The sequence below is a fragment of the Nannobrachium achirus genome (genome assembly GCF_963921795.1).
Source record: "Nannobrachium achirus genome assembly, chromosome: 18".
NCBI lineage: Eukaryota > Metazoa > Chordata > Actinopteri > Myctophiformes > Myctophidae > Nannobrachium > Nannobrachium achirus.
The window spans coordinates 51,260,281-51,281,431 of NC_137825.1; the positions used below are offsets into that span (position 1 = coordinate 51,260,281).

At 43.4% G+C, this 21,151-nt stretch overlaps 1 protein-coding gene across 2 annotated transcripts in view; it reads left to right on the plus strand.

Moving 5' to 3' along the window:
* tmem94 (transmembrane protein 94) overlaps positions 1–21,151 on the plus strand; it is a 75,899-nt gene that overhangs the window by 21,657 nt on the left and 33,091 nt on the right. Inside the window, exons 4-15 of one of the 2 annotated variants that reach the window (XM_080747990.1) lie at positions 1,231–1,356; positions 2,790–2,917; positions 3,364–3,500; positions 4,630–4,838; positions 6,941–7,092; positions 8,647–8,749; positions 9,232–9,318; positions 10,128–10,244; positions 11,976–12,032; positions 14,838–14,942; positions 16,825–16,998; positions 20,123–20,356. In XM_080747990.1, the coding sequence (XP_080604116.1) occupies positions 1,231–1,356; positions 2,790–2,917; positions 3,364–3,500; positions 4,630–4,838; positions 6,941–7,092; positions 8,647–8,749; positions 9,232–9,318; positions 10,128–10,244; positions 11,976–12,032; positions 14,838–14,942; positions 16,825–16,998; positions 20,123–20,356 (1,629 nt within the window). The remainder of the gene's footprint in view (positions 1–1,230; positions 1,357–2,789; positions 2,918–3,363; positions 3,501–4,629; positions 4,839–6,940; positions 7,093–8,646; positions 8,750–9,231; positions 9,319–10,127; positions 10,245–11,975; positions 12,033–14,837; positions 14,943–16,824; positions 16,999–20,122; positions 20,357–21,151) is intronic. The other variant, XM_080747991.1, reaches the window with a different exon arrangement.

Sequence of the window (21,151 nt, forward strand, 5' to 3'; positions counted from 1 at the left end):
AATGAAATCCAAATTATGCCCATACATGGAGATCCCTCATATCTGTGCCACATCACTGTGACTCAGACTCATATATAAATATCCCTGTGATGCCAGGGGAACCAAATCCCTTTTATGCCCATTTATGGAGATCCCTGTGATTCCAGGGGAACCAAATCCCTTTCATGTGACTTTCACATAACGAATAACTGAGTAAGCATGTTTGGGCTCTCACAGCATATCTTCATATATGGGTACCAGGGGTCTCCATATATGGGTAACTGGTCTCCATATATACGTCTGATATATTAACTTAATCGTGGTACGTAATTGTTATTATTTATTTCCTGGACTGTCAACGTTAGATGTCTTGTGCACACTGCCATTAGGTCCACAGAAGTACCTACATACATTTTGTACTTTCTAATTTTCTAGTTTTATGCTTTTTGCAATATTAAACTTACATTTTATAATGGAAGTCATTGGTGCTCTGATTGAGCTGGAACATTTCCCAAAGTTTGAGTCATTAAATGCAATTGATTTAGGTAATAATACTGGATATGTTTTCTGTTAAAGTGTATTTGGACTCTATTTCAGTCAAATAAAAAGTTAACGATCACGCAAAAGTTTGGCATCCCCCCCTGTTGTAACTTGTAACTGATGCCCTTGGGGGTCCCCTGCCCTAAGACATTCCCACATTCAATTAACTAGAACAACAATGCGTTTCCGCTGACCCAAATCCTACATCCTGGAAAATATCCAAATATAGACAGCACTATTTCTTTAACGTAATCTTCATAACTTGGCTAAAACAATATTTAATGCTTTAACTATTGAATAATAGCAGATATCCAAGCTCGCTGCGCTGCAAGCTTGTAGATCTGCTATTCTTTTTTTTAAAAAATGTTTTAAATGTGATTTTCTTTCTTTTTTTTCTTTTTTTTTTAAGCGAATATTTGTAACTCAAATATTTGCTTCTGGGGGGTCCCTGGAACAACATATTTTGAGACGGGGGGGTCCGTGGCCAAATACATGTAATTTTGGGGGTCCTTGACATGAAAAAGTTTGAGAACCACTGATTTAGGAGACATTTATAGAATCGGGTCAAAAATATTCAAAGACGATTTTTCCAAAATGTATATCTGCTATTTTTTAATAGTTAAAGCATAAAATAACGGTTAAAGTGGTTCAATCTTAAGTGACACAGATTTGCGTTCAGGTCTAAATGATTACGTTGTTGGTGTGTTGCAGGAGGAGGGGGCTGTGATCGCGGGCCTGTCTACAGGCCAAGCCCTGACCACGCTCAGGGATCAGCTGACCAGTCTACTGGAACAGGATCAGAAGACCACATCTAGAGGCAGACGAGTCTCCTTACAGGTACACACACACACACACACACACACACACACACACACACACACACACACACACACACACACACACACACACACACACACACACACACAGAGGGGGGGGGGGGGAGGCTTTCTGTTTGCATGTTCTCCCCGTGTCCCCTAGGGCAGTGGTTCTCAACCTGTGGGTCGGGACTCCCAGGGGGGTCCTAAATTTATTTTGGGGGGTCCTCAGATGATTAACTTAATGTGAAACATTATTTTCTCACTCAAAGGTAAACAAACCAACATAAAGTTTAAGTGTATGGAGAGTATCTGCTCATTTCTAAATTGACAATTTAAGGACTTTTTAATACCTCTGAAATGACATATTAAACATTGAGCAAATGGTCAAATATTAGAGGTAGAAATTGTGAAAATAGCCGATCTACATGTTTGCGGGGGTGTTGTGAGCATGTAGATCTGCTATTTTCACAATAGAACCGTGTTATATAAAAAGTAATGCCTCAACTCTTAGTGCTCATCAGGGTGCGGGGGTCCCCAGATTAAATATGATTATTATTATTTTGGGGGTCACAGCCTGTAAAGGTTCAGAACCACTGCCCTAGGGTAGGTACTCTCACAAAAACATACTGTAATTGCGACCGTCAGGTCGCAGTTACTATCAAAACAGACAGACAGACAGTCAGTCACGTCACGTCACGTCACATCGCTCCTACAGATTTTGCCCTAAAATCATGCAAAGCGGTACACAGTATGTCTAGAGTCCTGTCATCAACATGGATCTGTCCCATTTAGCGCCACCATCAGGCCGATCTTTTTCGAACACATTTTTGGACACTGCCCCTACAGATTTTGCCCTAAAATCACACAAATTGGTACACAGTATGTGTACACTCATGTCATCCACATGGATCTGTCCCATTTAGTGGCCACCATCAGGCCGATTTTTTCAAACAAACTTTTGGACACTGCTGACCTGACGGTCGCTTATCTCCCGATTAGGGAGTCTTACTGGTCCTGGTTTCTATACTGCCTCCCCCTGGTCACTTCCTGCTCACTCCTCATGCACTGAAGGAAGCATGAGCTCAGTTCGGGGCTCTCCCCAGGTTGGCAGAGGGAGAGCAGCGCCCAGCTACAGCTTAGGTAATTGGCACTGGGGGGAAAAATGGGTTACGAAATCGTGGGATAAAAATGATAGAGAGAAAAACAGACACACACACACACACACACACACACACACACACACACACACACACACACACACACACACACCTAAATGATTAAATCAACTCTGCGTAAGCCTGCAAGGTATTCGAGGCTCGGATAAGTGGTACGCCAAGTGCAACACCCCCTTACTGTATCTCCCCTGCAGGGCTCTTCATCCAAATACCTAAAACACAGTTGTTACATAAGTCTCTGCTAAATCATAGTTTTCTGTTGTTTGTGTAACCATAGGAACGCTGGCTGAAGAGCTTCCTCTACCATGGCAACCGTCCCTCCTGTCTCCATTGGCCAGGAGCTGCCCTCACTCTACTGGTGGTACTGGGACTGGTCTGCTGCCCTGGGAGCCAGCCGCAGGGCAGGTGGGTCAGCTGAATGGAAATGTCTTTACATTAGCATTGAAAACCTATGAAAGCTGTGTCCCGGCTAAGAAAATGTTAAAAGACTCATCCGTGTGAATACCCACAATTCCATGCTGTATCGATGTTGTACCATAGGCGAGATAACAGGCAAAACAATGATCAAAATATCAATTCTTGTACAATTGTGTAGACTTCTTGTAAATTAAGTAATGCAGATGTTTATCAGTAATTTAACAAAATGAAACCAACACTAGAGAGTTTTCTTTTACGCTCTCAAGAGTTAAAGATCTACATTTGGTTACCAACACTCCATCATTTAGCCGGGGGCCACCTGGAACACCCTCCAGGCCCACTGGCTGAGAACCACTGACACAGACAATTGCCTCTGTGTGAATGGGCAAAATTGATCTTCTGGATCCTGTCCTGTCCGTCTCCTCTGCTCTCAGTACTGGCATGGAGCTGATGAACGCTGCCGCTCTTCTCCTGCTCCTGGTCCTCAACCTGCTGCTGGTCGGCCGCCAGGAGAAGCTGAAGAGGAGCGAGATGGTCAGACGCCTCAAGTTCATCATCGCACAGCTCAACGGTGAGTTGAGTCAACCCAATAGGATAGGTTTTGATCAACAGTTTTATAGGTCATTGCCCCCCAATCACCAAATGCAAATGATACACACACAATCCGCTAACGCTGACGAAGGCCTGCGTGCCAAAATGCATGTGTTTGGTAGACTGCTGAGGTCGTGATTTCGGCATGTTTCTCCTCCCATGACCCCTTTTGTTACTTGAACCAGATTCTGGACAGTATTTGTCATTGTTCCAATAATAATAAACGTTTGCATAAAGCAAGCTTTTGTCTACTTCCATGACCCATATTGATAAGAGTATAACATCGTTTCTGTTTAAGGCAGATGCCCTGTGCCAGGGCAGCGTTATCTCGCCCACAGACGAGTTAACTGCTGCCATGGTTACCAGGTAAACGGGCCGCGGTAGCGGGCCAGTGAGCGAAAACACTACATTTCCCATCATGCAACTCGGCCGCCAGCATCACAGAGTGTGTATTCTCCATAGGCTCCGGTTCTATGCTGATGCAAAGAAACGGCTTCATCTCGGAATCTGCTTCCAGAAGGCCGAGAGCCGCTCTTTTTCACAGCGACACTGGGCCGTGATGATAGGCCGCGGTTAGGATTTTAGTTTTGCGACCGAATGCAAACAAACTGACGTCCATTTTAAAATCGTCAGATTACACAACATGCACACGCACGTGGCTTCCGGGGCTCTTCAAAATAAGGCGTAAGTGAACGGCGGCTCTCTACAGCACATATCATTTTCAAAACAATAGCAGCCCATGTGTTAAGTATGTCTGGTTTTCAGGTGGGTGGTGACCCACCTGAAGTTAGCCACGCCCACAGCTGTTGTTTATGTATGGTAAAAAGGCCAGGGGATGTTTTGTGTCACTAAAGCGGTTTATTTCGAGTGGGCCTTTTGAGACCGAGGCTTTCAGCTTTCAGCAAGAAACCAAAAATACACAGGGCAGACATATTTGCATATTATAACCACACCTGGGGGTCTGTTAGAGAAACATTAACTCCATAGACATATACCAAACAGAAAAATTACAAATCTATGGCACCACCTGTTTAACGTTGTCTTGTTATATCTTCCTCCCCCCTCCCTCTCTTGTCGTCTTGCCCACCTTCCTCACTTCCACACTAAAGACTACACTTCAGGGTGTGCAGTCGAGGCCATACGGTGGTCTCCGTCGCTCTACCCCGACCTGTACACTCCCTCGTCCCCGTCCTGGTCCCTCCACTGGACATACCGAGACTCCCAACTGGTCAACCTGCCTGTCAGTCTGCTCGTGGAAGGGGACATTATCGCTCTAAGGCCCGGGCAAGAGGCGTTCGCTTCCCTCAGGGGCGTCAAGGTTGGCTCACTCACTCACTCACTCACTCACTCACTCACTCACTCACTCACTCACTCACTCACTCTCACACTCGCACATAGGGCTGTCACGATTATGACATTTTACATGACGATTAATTGGCACTCAAATAACGGCGATTAACGATTTAATTGTGTTTTTTGTCGTTGACAGTTACATTTCTGTTAGGCTTGTAGGCTTTGAAGTTGCGCATGGCAGATATGACACATAACCTAAAGATTTAATTTTGAAAATTGTTTGTGAGCTTGTAGATCTGCTATTTCCACTATTTTTGAAAATGTTTGAAAATATATGAACATTTTTCAACCTGTGAACGACTGTGACGATTATGATAAAAATAATTGCGATCATGTTAAATAATTGCGATTAGATTATTACAGTATGCAATAATTCAGGCTTTTGCAAATCCCGCCCCATTCTGCCCTGTTACTATGCTGGGACATTAACCCTGGGCAGATTGTTTTTATAGTGGCAGTGAATGGGATTTTTTTTTTTTCATAGCCTCATTATTGCAATTTAAAGTATCAAAGGAAAAACATCTAGGTGATATTAATAAAAAGGGAAGACAAAGGTACAGTAGTTACATTGCAAAACAGGGGGTTTCCCCGAAAATATATGTTTTAATTTGTTTAATCCCAGTGGGACAGAATCACTATTGCAGATTCTTTTATAGTGGAAGTGGATGGGATTTTTTTTTCCGTCATAGCCTCATTACAGCTATATAAAGTACCAAAAAAAACACATCTACGTGATATTAATAAAAAGGGAAGAAAAAGGTACAGTAATTACATAGCAAAACAGTAATTTTCCCCCGAAAATATATGTTTTAATTAGTTTAATCCTCTGGATCAGAGAGAGAATAGAAATAGAAAAAGAAGGCGCATTGCATCTTGGGTAGGAAGAGGAGAACTATAATCTGTTCTCCTCACATAATAGGCTGGCTTTTCGTAATTCTGCCCATTTAAAATATATGTACCCAATCGTAACTAGTTAGACCATTGATAAGGTCCATGTGAACTAGTTTGTTGAAGCTTATTCATTATGATGAGCGAGATCGCGCCGTACTGCCGCGGCCGTACTGGACGAAGGTCGTGCTCCGCACTGCGGACAGTTGCTGAAAGCCTGAAACAACATTCTCCACTGCACAAACTCCACCCCCGATAGCAAAAAGTGAATGGTTTTTTCTGGTTGGCCAGTCAGGGAGTCTCAGGGACCAATCAGAAGGCTGACAAACGGTGAATTGTGACAGGCCCACTCACACTGTCACTCACTTGCGAACTCACCCACTCACACGCTCTCTCTCTCTCTCTCTCTCTTTTGCCACTTTTCCACCGGGGTTGAACCAGTTCAGAGTGTTTCCACTGAAAATGAATTGGTTTCCGAACCGTAAAAGTTGGTTCGGAACTGGAACCCCCAAAATGGCCACCAGTTCAGTGAAAACACCAGGGTTCCAAGAATCTAGAATGAAACCAGTTCTAGAACCAAAGATAGTTTGGTGGAAAAGGGGGCCTTTGTGTGACTTACTCAAATCTATACAGTCCAGAGATCTACAAGCTCACAACACATTGCACAGCGATTAGGGATGGGAAGATAAGCAATATTATCGTGATAAAACAACATTCACAATAATCGTTTGGTGGAGATTTTATTCATCGTGAAATCGTCCTCCGTCATGCACTGGGATCAATTTACTTTTATTTGCCGAGCTGCATATCCGGTACCATTTTAAACCCTCTATTGGTAAAACGTACTTATAATATACGCACTTGATGCGGTCTTTTCTTCACCCTCTACCAAATCTCTTTGCCCAAAAAAAATAGCCGATCTACAAGCTCACCGATCGGCTATTTTTTTGGCAACTGTTCCGCCCCAGGATAATGGATGTTGGGGAGATTTTGATTACTACTTGATTATGGCGATAATATCGTAAATCGCGATTTCTTTGGTCACAATAATCGTGATATGACATTTTCATATCGTCCCATCCCTAACTGCGATGCGTCGAGAGCTGGTAGATTGGTTATTGTCAGTGCATAACTCAGGCTTTCGCTCGTCTCCTCCGTGTCCTCTGACTCTGTGCCCAGGATGACGAGCACATCGTTCTGGAGCCAGGAGACGTGTTCCCCCCGGTGTCGCCTCCTCCCTCGCCGCTGGCCAATGAAAAGAGAGGCCCCCAGAGCCCCCAGCAGCACCGGCTGTTCCGAGTCGTCCGCACACCAGTCCTGGACATTGTCAGGTTGGTGACTCGACTATGTTAGATGGATGTAAATTGTCAAATATTATAGTCAGAGATTGTGAAAATAGCAGATCTACATGCTCACAACGCCTCGCAACGAAAGTGTCCAAACAGTCAATGTTAGTCAGTGCTACACAAGTACAGTCACTTTGATTTGCAAGTTGTGCTGAATGCGAATTCTCAACCCAAAACATGATTTATTAGATTTTGGTGGCTTGTGTGGGACAACCAAGGCATGGATGTGTTTGTAATGACAAATAGTAACACATTCATGTAAAAAGAAATCACTTTTCCCTCAACAAATAGTGTAAAGGCGATAGGCTTATAGGCTCCACTCTATGCTATGAGAGCTGCTGGGAAAACTGGACAACAGGGGAATTTCTGCCTAATAGACCCCATGGACAGTAATTTTATTTTGGATCAATATACTGTAAGTAGGAAAATGAACCTAGACGTGATTTAGGGCGGAGTTGTCCTTTAAGAACTACTGGTTTGTGTTTTGTTGCTGTATTGCTGATTATTATGACGTGGCAATGTTCTTCTCTTCAGCGTATACTAAGCATAGGATAAAGAAAGGTTGGACTGAGCTGAGTGTGTTGGTTGGTAGAGAGTGTTAATTATTTCTCAAAAGTAATGCTTTTGGGTAAATGTTTTTTTGCGCATCGTCCAAATGATTCTCCAGACTTTGTTTTACCAAATCAAAGTGGTCAATGATTACAGACTTCCTTTGTCCTAAATCCTGGTCGTTTCTTGCACTCTGCATATCTCCAGTATAATATAATGTTTTACAACTAAAATCTGGTATTTTTCAGACACTGGCACGCCACTCAGACAGCGTGTGATGTCACATGCCAAACACCAACCTCACTAAAAAAGACAGGAATCAATTAGGAAGTGGAAGAATTAATTGGTTTAAACCAGGGGTCTTCAACAGGGGGTCCGGGACCCCTGGGGGGTCCTCAGAGTTACTACAGGGGGGTCGCCAAATCTTTGTGATAGGATCATTCTTTTAAATTAACAACTTGAACCCTCGCATCCCTATTCTGAGGAGAACTTGGCAGATAAAAAAGCTTGTAGATCAGCTATTTTCGGCAAATGGGTTTGGTGTAGATGGGAATGGGAGTGAAAGGTCAAGTTAACTAAAAACACGAATCCAACAGACTGATGACAGTGCTGTCAAACAAGTCTATGAATCTATCTATGAAATGTATGAAAATCAAATCTACCTCACACTTATAGACTTATCCTCACTTATAGATTCTTTTGACTGTTGTACTTCCGACTGTAGATGGGACAACTGTCACTATTTCTGCACGACGCTCTTTTGCTATGAAGTAGGGCATTAACCTAAGAAAAAAACAAACATAAAACTTTTAATATGGAGATTTCTGCCCGACAACAACGACATTCAAAGTTATAAACAGTAGCAGCCTGTACAATACCCCCTCTACAGTATGTAGTGAGGGTCCCTGCTTCAACTCTCTCTCAGCCAAGGGGCCCTTGGCCTGAAAACGTTGAAGACCCCTGGTTTAAACAATCTGTTTCTCTCAACAGGAAAAGTTTGGAGATGGCCCTGTCTCGGCCCATCACAGCTCTGGACAACGAGAGGTTCACTGTGCAGTCCGTCATGACCAAGATAACCTGTCCTGTTGTGCTGGTGAGCACTTAGATGAGTTTGAAAAAATGTTCCTTCTAGGGATGAGACGATAAGTGATTTTATCGTGATTAAAAAACACTCACGATAATCGTATCGTGGAGATTTAATTGATCGTGATATCGTCCTCCATCATGCACTGGGATCAATTCAGCTTTTATTTGCAGAGCTGCATATCCGGTACCATTTAATCCCTCTATAATGGTAAAAGGTACTTATAATATACGTACTTGATACAGTCTTTTTTTCACTCTATCAAATGTCTTTGCCAAAAAATAGCCGATCTACAAGCTCGCTTGTAGATCTTCTATTTTTTTGGCAAATATTCCGCCCTAGGATAATTGATTTTCATTATCGCAATAATATCGTAAATCGTGATTTATTTTGTCATAATAATCTAATTTTCATATCGTCCCATCCCTAATTCTTTCTGATAATTGGCATTGCGTGCTCTACCCGTTTTTAAAACAATCAATTTGCTTTAGGTGGCGTTTTTGGTGGTGAATATTGTCCGCTACTTCTGTGATGCACCCAACCTCACGCCTCCCTGTTTCAACTTTTTCCAGTTGCAGGTACAGACTGTTTATATATAAATTATATAGTTATATGGACAGTATACGCGCGTGTGTGTGTGTGTGTGTGTGGGCTGCAGCGATTAATCAATTAATCGTAATCAAATCGCTTATTCAATTAGTTGCCAACTAATTTAGTAATCGAATTGGCAACTAATCACTGGAATTTGTATTAATACCGTGCAGGAATATAGGATCAAGAACAACAAATATGACTCGAATATTTATTTTTAAATGACCTATTTGAAATGAGTACTGTTACCCAAATGTGTAGCTATTCTTCAATCAGTGTGCAGTCAGAAAAGGGTATTTATTTTTTGTCTTTTATTAGGAACCCAATCGGCAGCTGAGCAAAATGTAATAAATGATGTGTTTTAATGAATTATTCATCTTTAATGTCTTTTTTGTCAGTTAAAACATGTCTACAAGAAACTCAAATCGAATATATAAGGTAATAGCTAAACAAATGCCGCAATCTGATTAATCGATTAATCGATTATGAAAATAATTGTTAGTTGCAGCCTGTGTGTATGTGTGTGTGTGTGTGTGTGTGTGTGTGTGTGTGTGTGTGTGTGTGTGTGTGTGTGTGTGTGTGTGTGTGTGTGTGTGTGTGTGTGTGTGTGTGTGTGTGTGTGTGTGTGTGTGTGTGTGTGTGTGTGTGCGTGCGTGCGCGTGTGTGTGCGTGCGTGCGTGTGTGTGTGTGTGTGAAATAAATAGATAAATTACATTACTGTCAGTACTCGGTTTCAAATTAGGTTTAAAAAGAAGCTGAACGAGATCTACTGTAACTGTTTTTGTTTGTTTTTCAGTTGATGGGTGTTTTGCCGATCCTGCCTCTGGTCTTTCCTTTCATGTGGGTGCTGGTCAATGCTTACGGAGAGGCTCGCGTTCTAGCCGAGTCCAGCCGCGCCTCACCCACGGGCCTGGTGAGACAAAACACACTTAACACACACACACACACACACACACACACACTCACTCTCAATCCCTTGTAACTTTGTGTGCACTAACAGGAAGAGTGAGTTACAGTATAAGCTCCTAACAGAGAGAGGGTACATGCCCTTGTGTTGTAGCCTATGTCGTAACACAGTGGTTCTCAACATGTGGGTCGGGACCCCCCAAATGATTTGACCTCTTTCTGCAGCTCTGTGAAAAAAAGTAATCAGAGTAAATGTAATCCGAGTATGTCCGGGATTTTTTCACAATAGTATTTTCTTTCACTCAGGACAGAAAAATGACAATTGCGGGCATCGTTGCTTTTGTAATGGCCGTTAGAGAATTGCCATGTTCTGAACATTAACGTGATTTAAAAGGGGGAAATCTCGCTTTTGCGAACGCCCATCATTTCGACCGGAGGGTTAGCGACTCACTCCACGGAGGTTAAGGTTAGGGTGAGGGTTAGAGACGGGTGTCGAAAAGATGAGATGTAGTAACAGAAAAGTTAGATCAGAAGATAAGTGCACTTTTGTGCAGCAGCTTAAAGGACAACTCCACCCTAAATCACTTCTAGACTCATTTTCCTACTTATATTGATCCAAAATGACTGTCCATGGGGTCTATTATAGGCAGTTGTCCAGTTTCTCCAGCAGAACGCAGCAACTGTCATAGCATAGAGTGGAGCCTATAAGCCTATCGCTTTTACACTATTTGTTGTGTTCAAAAGTGATTTTCTTTTTCATGAATGTGTTACTAGTTGTCATTACAAACACATCCATGCCTTGGTTGTCCCACACAAGCCACCACAATCTCATAAATAATGTTTTGGGATGATCATTCGGCACAAGTGCCAATCAAAGTGACTTTACTGGCCAATCACAGGGCATCTTTTCCGGGACTTGGCAAAACACATAAAAAGCATAACATCTATTTAGCAAAGTGTGATGGCTTGTGTGGGACAACCAAGGCATGTATGTGTTTGTAATGACAACTAGTACCACATTCATGAAAAATAAAAACACTTTTGACCACAACAAATAGTGTAAAAGCAATAGGCGTATAGGCTCCAGGGGCATTTCAGCCTAATAGACAGTGGACAGTCATTTTGGATCAATATACGTAGGAAAATGAGCCTAGAAGTGATTTAGGGCAGAGTTGTCCTTTAACACTGCTCCCTACGAGGGAACAGGATCTCCCGGTCATGTGATACCCCGTTGCATTTCGGGAAATGGAGTGTTTCTCTTCACAGGCGGGTGCCTTGTACAGTAAACTTCAGTTTACTGTAAGACCCCTCCCCCCCTCCCCCCCCCCCGCGCGACACGTACATACATACATACATCAAAGAATTTGACGTGTTGACACGTCATGGGCATCTGCTTAATACCTCTAAAATTACAAACATTGGCCAAAATCGTCAAATATTAGAGGCAGAAATTGTTGAAAATAGACGATCTTTGTCGCGAGGCGTTGTGAGAAAGTTGATCTGCTATTTTCACAATAGAACCGTGTTATACAAAATGTAATGCCTCAACTCTTAGTGCTCGTAGGGTGGCGGGGTCCCCAGTTCAAATATGATTATTTTGGGGGTCGCGGCCTGAAAAGGTTGAGAACCGTTGTCGCAACGAACCGTCCACACAAACCACATCGCACACACACACACGGAGGAGACACAGAGAAGGGGTCTCCCTCTGTGTTTTAACTAGACTCTTCTCTCGCCCCAGCTTGCTAAGTTCTCTGAGGATACTCTAAGCAGCTACACGGAAGTGGTGTCCTCCCAGGTATAACCTCTCGCTGTCTCCCCCCCTCCCCCCCCCCCATCGCTCTCCCTCCGCTCGCTCACTCCCAGTGGTGGAAAGTAGCTTTTACTTAAGTGCCGTGCTTAAGTACATCTTGAGGTATTTGTGCTTTACTTGAGTGTTCCAATACTTTTGCTTCTACTCCGCCACTTATCGGATCTAAATGTTGTACTTCTTCTCCACTACAATTATTCTCTAATTTCAATCTAAAATATGAACACTTGTTGTAAAAAAAATCTAATTGTCAATTTTGAAGTGTTCTGGAATATTTCAAATTTTCCATAATTAAACTTTTACTCCACTACAATTATTTGAAAACTTTAATTACTTGCTACTTATTTTTATTATTATCACAAACGTACATTCACCACTTCTGTCGTATATACAATTCGACCATTTGAAAATAGCCGATCTACAAGCTCACAATGTGTCGTGTCGCGACACATCGTGAGCTTGTAGATGTGCTATTTTCAAGCGATTGTTGTACATTTGAAAACTTGAAATGGGACAATTCTGCACAACGAGTACTTTGATACATTTACAGTACATTTTGATGCCAATACTTTTGTACTTAATTCTGAACTTTTACTTGTAACACAGCAGTTCTACATTGCAGTATTGATACTTTTACTTAAGTAAAACATTTGAGTACTTTTTTCCACCACTGCTCACTCCCCCGCCCGCCCGCTCGCTCGCTCGCTCCCTCTCGCCAGTCGCTCGCTGCCCACACCCCCCACCCCCCCCCCCCCCCACCCCCTCCCACCTCCTCTGTGGAACCCTGTGCACAGCGCTCACTTTACCCTGTCCTCCATCTTATTGACAGTGGAAACCTTCATGGACATCTTTGATTATGATCACCACTTCGATTGTTCATCTGTCTATCCTCTCGTCTAGTTTTGTTTATTTATTTATTTTTGAGCGGTGCTAACCGCTCCTATGTCTGGCTATGTATGTATGTATGTATGTATGTATGTATGTATGCATGTGTGAGGACGGATCTCATGTATGGAGATACAGTTGTTTCCTGTTGAGATTGGCACATTTCACCCAGGTTTTTTCATCTCACTCACGCCCAGTGGTGTGATATGGATTTTAGAAGTGGTGCCCCTCTAAATTCGTGACGTGCGCGTGCTTGCACGTGAGGCGGCGAGGCGCGCGCGCGTGCAGCCAAATAAGTCTGGTCTCGCCGAGCCCAACCGAGCCCACGGCATCTCACCCCTGCTCACGCCACTTTTTCTGCTGACCTCACTCAGCAATAAACAGAACAAAAAAAATGTTTAAATAAAACAATTCACCGAAGGCAAGCAGTGATCACGCCATGATGTGCACTGCAATGTAGTTTCAAATGCACTGCATTGCAGGTGATTTTTGAGAGTGAAAAAATAAGTGTGACATGTGTGATCTGGGCAGCTTGCCCCAGGAAATGTGCCAAGCTCAATAGGGAACGACGGTAGCTGACATCATGGACAGAACGAAAAATGCATGTGTGTCTTGTTTGATACCACACAATTTTTTAAATATACCTGTTATTCTCATTCTTCATTGTATGGACTCTCTATGAACTTTTGGATGTGAGATTGCACAAATCATTCCTATCATCTTTGTCATGTTATTTTCACAAATCGGGACTGCCATTTTCTCACTTCTAAACTCACAGATTGTCTCAGATTGTAACTGAGCAAACCCAGTCGTGTAATCCCTTGCCTGCTAATCTTTGGTAATCTGAGAAAATTTGAAATCAATACAGTAAATCCCATTCTGTCTGTTGTTTCTGGTTATTGTATTGTTTCTACAGAACAATAAACTTGGGGAAGTGGCAGGCTAGAATGAATAAAGCAAGGATTGGACAGTGATGTCACAAATTGGAAGTGTCGCCTGTTACGCAACCCTTCTTTTCATCACTCGATGATGTTTCAACTGAAAATGTCACGAAAGAGAAATGTATCAGTTGAAATGCACATACCTTTTGTCAAGCAAAATGTACGCTTGATGAGTAAAGCGTAATTCATCAATCATGTGACAACATTGTGGTTTTTAGGTTCAAGCGAGTCTGAAGCATTTCCGCTTTATGGCGCTTAGTGGTGACGTTACTGACCTGTCCTTGGTATCTTTAACCACATAATACTGGTGTACCTAGTTTGGCCAAGTGTTCTAAACTGTATATAACATTTGTATTGTATTTTATTACAAAATAATTATAATGATAAAAAAAAGAAAACAAGGAGGCTATAGTTGCTATTTGTCATGAGACAAAGAACATAATATCTGCCAGATAAATGGTAATAGGTGTTTCTAAGAAGGGTTTTAGTGCAGTGGTTCCCAAACTTTTCAGCTCGGGACCCAAAAAGAGAAATGAGATGTTTGCCCAGGAACCAAACTAGTGAAAACAGCAGATCTACAAGTAGATCATGTAGATCGGCTATTTACAAGGGGAAAAAAGGGAGAGGAAATAATCAGGGAGCTGCCCTCGACTGTGTCATGACTGAGCAGTAATGTCATGGACTCCCATCACACAAAGCCAGGGAGAGCATAGCTGTGAGGGAATTTTGCCACAAATCATGAAAATCGTTTTTTGATGTTTGGCATAGTATGGGACTGGGTATTAGGTTTTCAAAACTCATCGCAAACAAGTTGGGCTCAACGCCTAGTGTGTGTGTTGTTTTTAACAGAGGGCGATGGTCTTACAGTGTGTGTGTGTGTGTGTGTGTGTGTGTGTGTGTGTGTGTGTGTGTGTGTGTGTGCGTGTGCGTGTGCGTGTGTGCGTGTGCGTGTGTGTACTGTACACAGGAAATGCTGCGTTCCGTGTGGAGACATCTGGTGAGCGTCTTGAAGGGAGAATCTCACACTCTCTGCTACACCTCCAGTCTGCTCCATATCCTGGGATCTGTCACTGTGAGTAGCGTCTACTAGGGCTGTCAACATCATGATGATTAACTGTCATTCAAATGATTGCGATAAACGATTGTGTTTTTGTCGTCGACAATTACATTTCCGTTTGGCTTTTAGGCTTTGAAGTTGCACATGGCAGATATGACGCATAACCTAACCCATTTAGGCCGTTTAAGTCCGATTTGAAAAAAGCCTTTAATAAAGACCTATGTCCGATTTGAAAATTACCAACTGTTTTACTAGAAAATATATTACTCAGCCTCTGTAGCAGCTAGAAACAAAATTCCAACACTATTTGATAGCTTATACCTTTGGCTTTTCATAGAAAAAAATATTTACATTTATTTTTACTGTACTACATACTGTACATGTACTGTAATACACTAAAAAGTGTTCCCGGCCTGAGGCACACTTTAATGTGTACCCGTCCAGAATGGGCTAAATATACAAAGAAATTACTTTTTACTTTAAAAAGAGCATTGAGGTTAATATTTTTGAAAATGTTTGAAAATATAATGTTATTAATATTGATGTATTGATAATTACTTGCACCAGCAGAGTGCGCAAGTACTGCGTTCTGTGTTTCTGTCGCGTATCTGTCTGTGTTTACCCCCGTAGCCAATCAGGGACCAGCATTCCTGGTGACGTCACCATAAACAAGTGCGACCGATATAAATAACAAGGCGCGCTCTGCTGGATTGGCCACGAGCGCACAAGACGCAAGTTGGCACCTTGACAGAGTGCAGTCTAGTTAATCACTGAATTACCACCAGTAAGACTCCCTAATCGGGAGATAAGCGACCGTAGGTGGCGCTAGAAGATGGCCATGTGAGAAATGAGGGGTGGGGTCTCCGCGTTGCCTTGGCGGACGAATAGGTACCGGCCCCGGCTCTCCCGGATGCTCCTAGCCCGAGTTACAGCATTTTATGTGAGCTGCAGTGGAGGGGGTCCTCCACTGGGGGCGCCACCACTTTTGCATCCATTCTGGAGCACCAGGAGTGGGTGGTCCCCGGGAATTCCCCGTGAGCAGCCCCGTTGGGGTGGTCATTTGGTCATTTTTGCACATTTGGTAATCTTTTACACCTGGGGGTCCCCCAGGGACCTGGGGGTCCCTGAAGCTCCGGGGGTCCTTGGAGGTTGTAGTTTGGCAGGTAAGGAGTGTGTGTGCAAAATTTGGCATGGATGGGGGCAACGGTTGTGGAGATATGAGCAGGGCAAAAGTGTGACGTGTGTGACGTGTGACGGAGAGACAGACAGACAGCCGGTGGAGGTTTTGGTAGTAAATGCGACCTACGGTCGCAACTACCAGTAAGACTCCCTAATCGGGAGATAAGCGACCGTAGGTGGCGCTAGAAGAGGGCCATGGGAGAAATGAGGGGTGGGGTCTCGGCGTTGCCTTGGCGGACGAATAGGTACCGGCCCCGGCTCTCCCGGATGCTCCTAGCCCGAGTTACAGCATTTTATGTGAGCTGCAGTGGAGGGGGTCCTCCACTGGGGGCGCCACCACTTTTGCATCCGTTCTGGAGCACCAGGAGTGGGTGGTCCCCGGGAATTCCCCGTGAGCAGCCCTTGTTGGGGTGGTCATTTGGTCATTTTTGCACATTTGGTAATTTTTTACACCTGGGGGTCCCCCAGGGACCTGGGGGTCCCTGAAGCTCCGGGGGTCCTTGGAGGTTGTAGTTTGGCAGGTAAAGAGTGTGTGTGCAAAATTTGGCATGGATGGGGGCAACGGTTGTGGAGATATGAGCAGGGCAAAAGTGTGACGTCGGACGGACGGACGGAGAGACAGACAGACAGACAGACAGACAGACAGCCGGTGGAGGTTTTGGTAGTAAATGCGACCTACGGTCGCAATTAACACACTGTACACATTGTGTGTCTGCAGGTGCTGTGCTGTGTAGACAAGCAGGGCATTCTGTCATGGCCAAACCCCAGTCCGGAGACGGTGCTCTTCTTCAGCGGGCGAGTGGAGCCTTCTCATGACAGCCAAGACGACCTTCAGGATGACCTGTCCATGAACTCCTTCTGCCGCATGGACGGGGATGATGACAGGGATGAGGTAATGCATGTGCCAGTGTACTATTAGTCAGGGAATGTTATCAGAATACCTGTCAAAGCTGGGAATAAATTCCTTACCAAACGATTTATTTGCCCATGTGTTCGTAAAGGTGTCTAGTAACTTATCTAACACAGATTGAAATTCAACATCCCTAGGAGAATCTTTGTCAGCTAGGGTAATTCTGGGTCTCATTCACTTACTATAGTATACACTATACTGTAAGGGGAAAAATGACTCCCAAAAAAATCAGCTTTAAGTAGCATTTGAGGGGTCTAACTAGGCGTTTTTAATTATTCTGAATCCATTGCAAGCATTTGTTTTGCACGAAAAACATTCCATGGGCCAAAAAAACAAACAAAAAACATACGACTGTGAAAAGTGATGACTCATCACTAAACCAACATTACCTCTAAAATGACAAATTAAACATTGGTCAAATTGTCAAATATTAGAGGCTGAAATTGTGAAAATAGCCGACCTAGATGTAGATCGGCTATTTTCACAATAGAACTGTGTTATACAAAATGTAATGCCATCAACTCTTAGTGCTCGTCAGTTCCCCAGTCCACAGTGTTTTTACTTCTTTATTGCACAGCTGCTCTGACATAACCAAAAGGCTCATTCTAAATAAGCCTTTTGGCTTCTTCCTCTCCTTGCGCAGTATTTTGTATCCTCAATATGTATTGTTCTATTTTTTATAATAATGCGTTAATAAACTAAACTGAACAGTTAAAATATGATTATTTTGGGGGTCGCGGCCTGACAAGGTTGAGAACCACTGACCTAGACAGTAGCCTAACAAAGAAGAGGAAGAGTAAAAATAAAGAAGGGGAGAAGGGTATGCTACTTTTCACGGATGAGCAATTGGAATGGAAGCCATAAGGTTTTTGTCTCATTCACTTTAATCCAAACTTAACTCATTGCATGCCAGGCCCGATAGTCCCGAGATTATTTCAATGTCTTTCCCTGCCAGGCCCGATAGTCCCGAGAATTTCCCGTTTTTGAAAAAAAAAAAATGTTTTGACCCCAAAAAATGTAGTAGGCATGATAGCAATCGCGAAATTGCATGTTTAACCCCCATAGCAACTAGGAATGTTACCGATCAATCGGCAATGGATCGGATCGGGCCGATCAAAGCGTGATCGGCGATAATCGGTGGTTTAGATCAAAAGGTAAATTCACCGATCCGATCCGATCGGTGCATCCGATCACTTGAGGCCATTTTGGGGTATTGATTTCCACAGTGCTGAAGGAATAATGAGTTACTGCTATGATAATAAATACATAGTAATGCTGGTAAATAACTATAAGGCAAATATATAAGTGAATTAATTAATTAAAGTTAAAACATTAACATTTAGAAAATATAAATAATATATAAATAATAACTTGATCGGATCGGTGATTGATCGGTATCGGGTGATCAAACTTTTGTGATCGGTGCTCGGTGATCGGTTCCAAAAAACCTGATCGGACCATCCCTAATAGCAACCCCATCTTTCAAACATGGCAGCCATCTTTGTTTACATTTTAGGAAAACATAATGGCTGCTATCTCATGAATGCCTGAATGGATTTCCATTCGGATTTTTTTGGTTGAAAGCTGTGAGCAATGTGGACACACGTGGTGCATTATCTAGGCATGGGTGTGCATGATCCGTGCACTATGAATTACATGGAAGTCTATGGCGACAGGGGCATATGAGAGTACGAAGGTATTGTTAAATGGCAGGGTATGTGTTAAAGGAATTAATTTAGGACACTCAATGTGACACACATAAGATAGAGAGAAAACAGGACCTCATTCAGAACAACATCTCAACTCCAAACAATTTAAAACAATATTGAACAAAACATATAGCACTATTTGTCCTCACTTTTAACGGTAAGGTCACACCTTTTTGTTTTGCTGGCAGAACAATCTTCATCCTCTCTGTGTTTTCTTGGCCAAATTTTCCGAACAGAAAAGGCATAGAGAAATGGGTCTATGACTGAACAGAACAAGGGGAAAATGTAAACCATTTTCGCTTCTTCTGTGAATCGTTCCACTCTATATGTCACATCAGGGTGCGAAGCATGAAGTAAAGCTCCCACTAATCCCACGATGGCAACAATCTGGTTTGGAATCCGGAGAACAAGGAAAGTTACGATGATCCTTGAGATCAGCTGGCTCGTTCGCTTGTTGCTGGTCAGAGCGGTCTCTTTCACCTTCCGGTACAGGCAGAGGTAGAAAGATGTCATGACTGAAAAAGGCACAATGAAACCCAAAGATAGCTCAACCAATATGGCAGCCAGAGTTTGCCCTTCCATCTGTGGTGGTCTATAGTGCAGATGAAACGTCCTTCCTTCATCACGCCAAAGGGGGCAACTGATGGCCATGTCAGAAAGCAAGACACCCCCCACAGTCCCACTAGCAGAGATCTCTCACCCTTTCTACCGATTTGCGCCCACATGCGATGATGAAGTACCTTCACAAAGCGCTGGATGCTCATCAGAGTTATGATGAAAATGTTGGCATAGAGGCTGCAAAAGGTCAGGAACGAGATGAACTTACAAACTCTGTAGTTTATCTCCCATATTCGTTAGTTTGACCACGATCCACACGGGCAGGGTGATCAGACACAGCAGGTCACAGCAAGCCAAGTTCAGCATCAAGAGATGAGTGAAGTTGTTCTTTTCCAGTTTGCGTAATAGAAGCACCAGCACGGCCACGTTCCCAGGAATACCCAGGACACCGCACAGGATCAAAAGAAGCGCTTGGTTCAGTTCTGCTGGTCTTGTGGTAGATTCCACTCGACTGGATGGTGTGGTTGGTGAAGTTAGGAAATGTGAGTTGTTGGAGATGAAAAGCTCTTCCATGTTGTTCTATGAAAAGTGTTGAAACCTATTTATTCCGGGAACGCATTATTACGCTTTATTTTATGCTTTTAACTATAAAAAAATTGCAGATTTACAAGCTCACAGCGCAGCACCGAGTGCCAAGACACAGCAACCAATGGGTGTGAAGAGGGGCATAACCATGGGCAGGACTTGACAAAGGGTGAATTCCTATGCACTCCACGTTTGGGTGTTTTTTGAAGTTGTCAAAACCGTTCTGATTGGTCATCCCTCCTGTCCATCATCAGGTCCAGGAAGCGGAGGCCCTCCTCTGCCTGCAGATGGAGTCTTCCATGCAGCTGGGGGAGGGGCCCGAGCCCAGCGAGACGTCCCACGACACGGCCCGCTCCTCCGACGTGCTGCGGCCGCGTCCGGTGGGGGCCCCGCACGCGGTCCACGCGCGCACCAAACACCACTCAGGGTCCAACGTCAGCTTCAGCCGCGACACCGAGGGCGGGGAGGAGGAGGAGGACCAGGAACAGGTAGCTCTTGCGCACACGCGCACACACGCACACACAAAAATATTTTCCCAGAATTCCTTGTTCCCTGTTGTCTTATTCTGAAGGGGTCAAAGAAAGGCTATTTTACCTTGCACGTCTGGTTACATGTGGTTATGTGAAATAAGGCTATTTGTGTTTTGTTCAGAGCACCCACCTGACAAAAGACCATTGGTATTAAATATTGATGATGATAGTTAAATAAAACCGTTGACTTTGTCATGGCCCAACCAAAAGTACATTATGTCAGGAGATATAGTTGGCCCCTGGGTGTTTTAATAGGTTTTAACATGGCCCCCTTTGAAAAAAGTTTGGACACCTCTGCATTAGTTGCGCTCCCTTTTTTCCGTCTTTCTTTTTTCCATCCCGTTCCTTTCTCTCATCACCCCAGTGTAAATTTTTCCAGCAAATTTTGATTTAGTCTTAGTCTTAGTCTTTTGAATAACACAACATTTAGCCTTATAGTGTGGTATGCTATGTCCAAAATACAGCTCCTGTAGGATTTTTGTGCCAAAATTGATTTTTCTGCAGATTTTGGTTCTATAGGGTCCAAACTATCAGAAAATGACGGGGGTCAAATTTTCTGACCCCTCCCTTATTTCCTGGGGGCGGGTCACTTCAGTTTTGGCCTTATTCGGCTATGTATTCCCAATTTCCCATAGGATCTTTTGCTAATATTGATTTGTGTGCTGTTTTGGCTTCTATAGGGACCAAACTATCAGAAAATGACGGGGGTCACATTTTCAGACCCCTCCCTCATTTCCTGGGGGCGGGTCACTT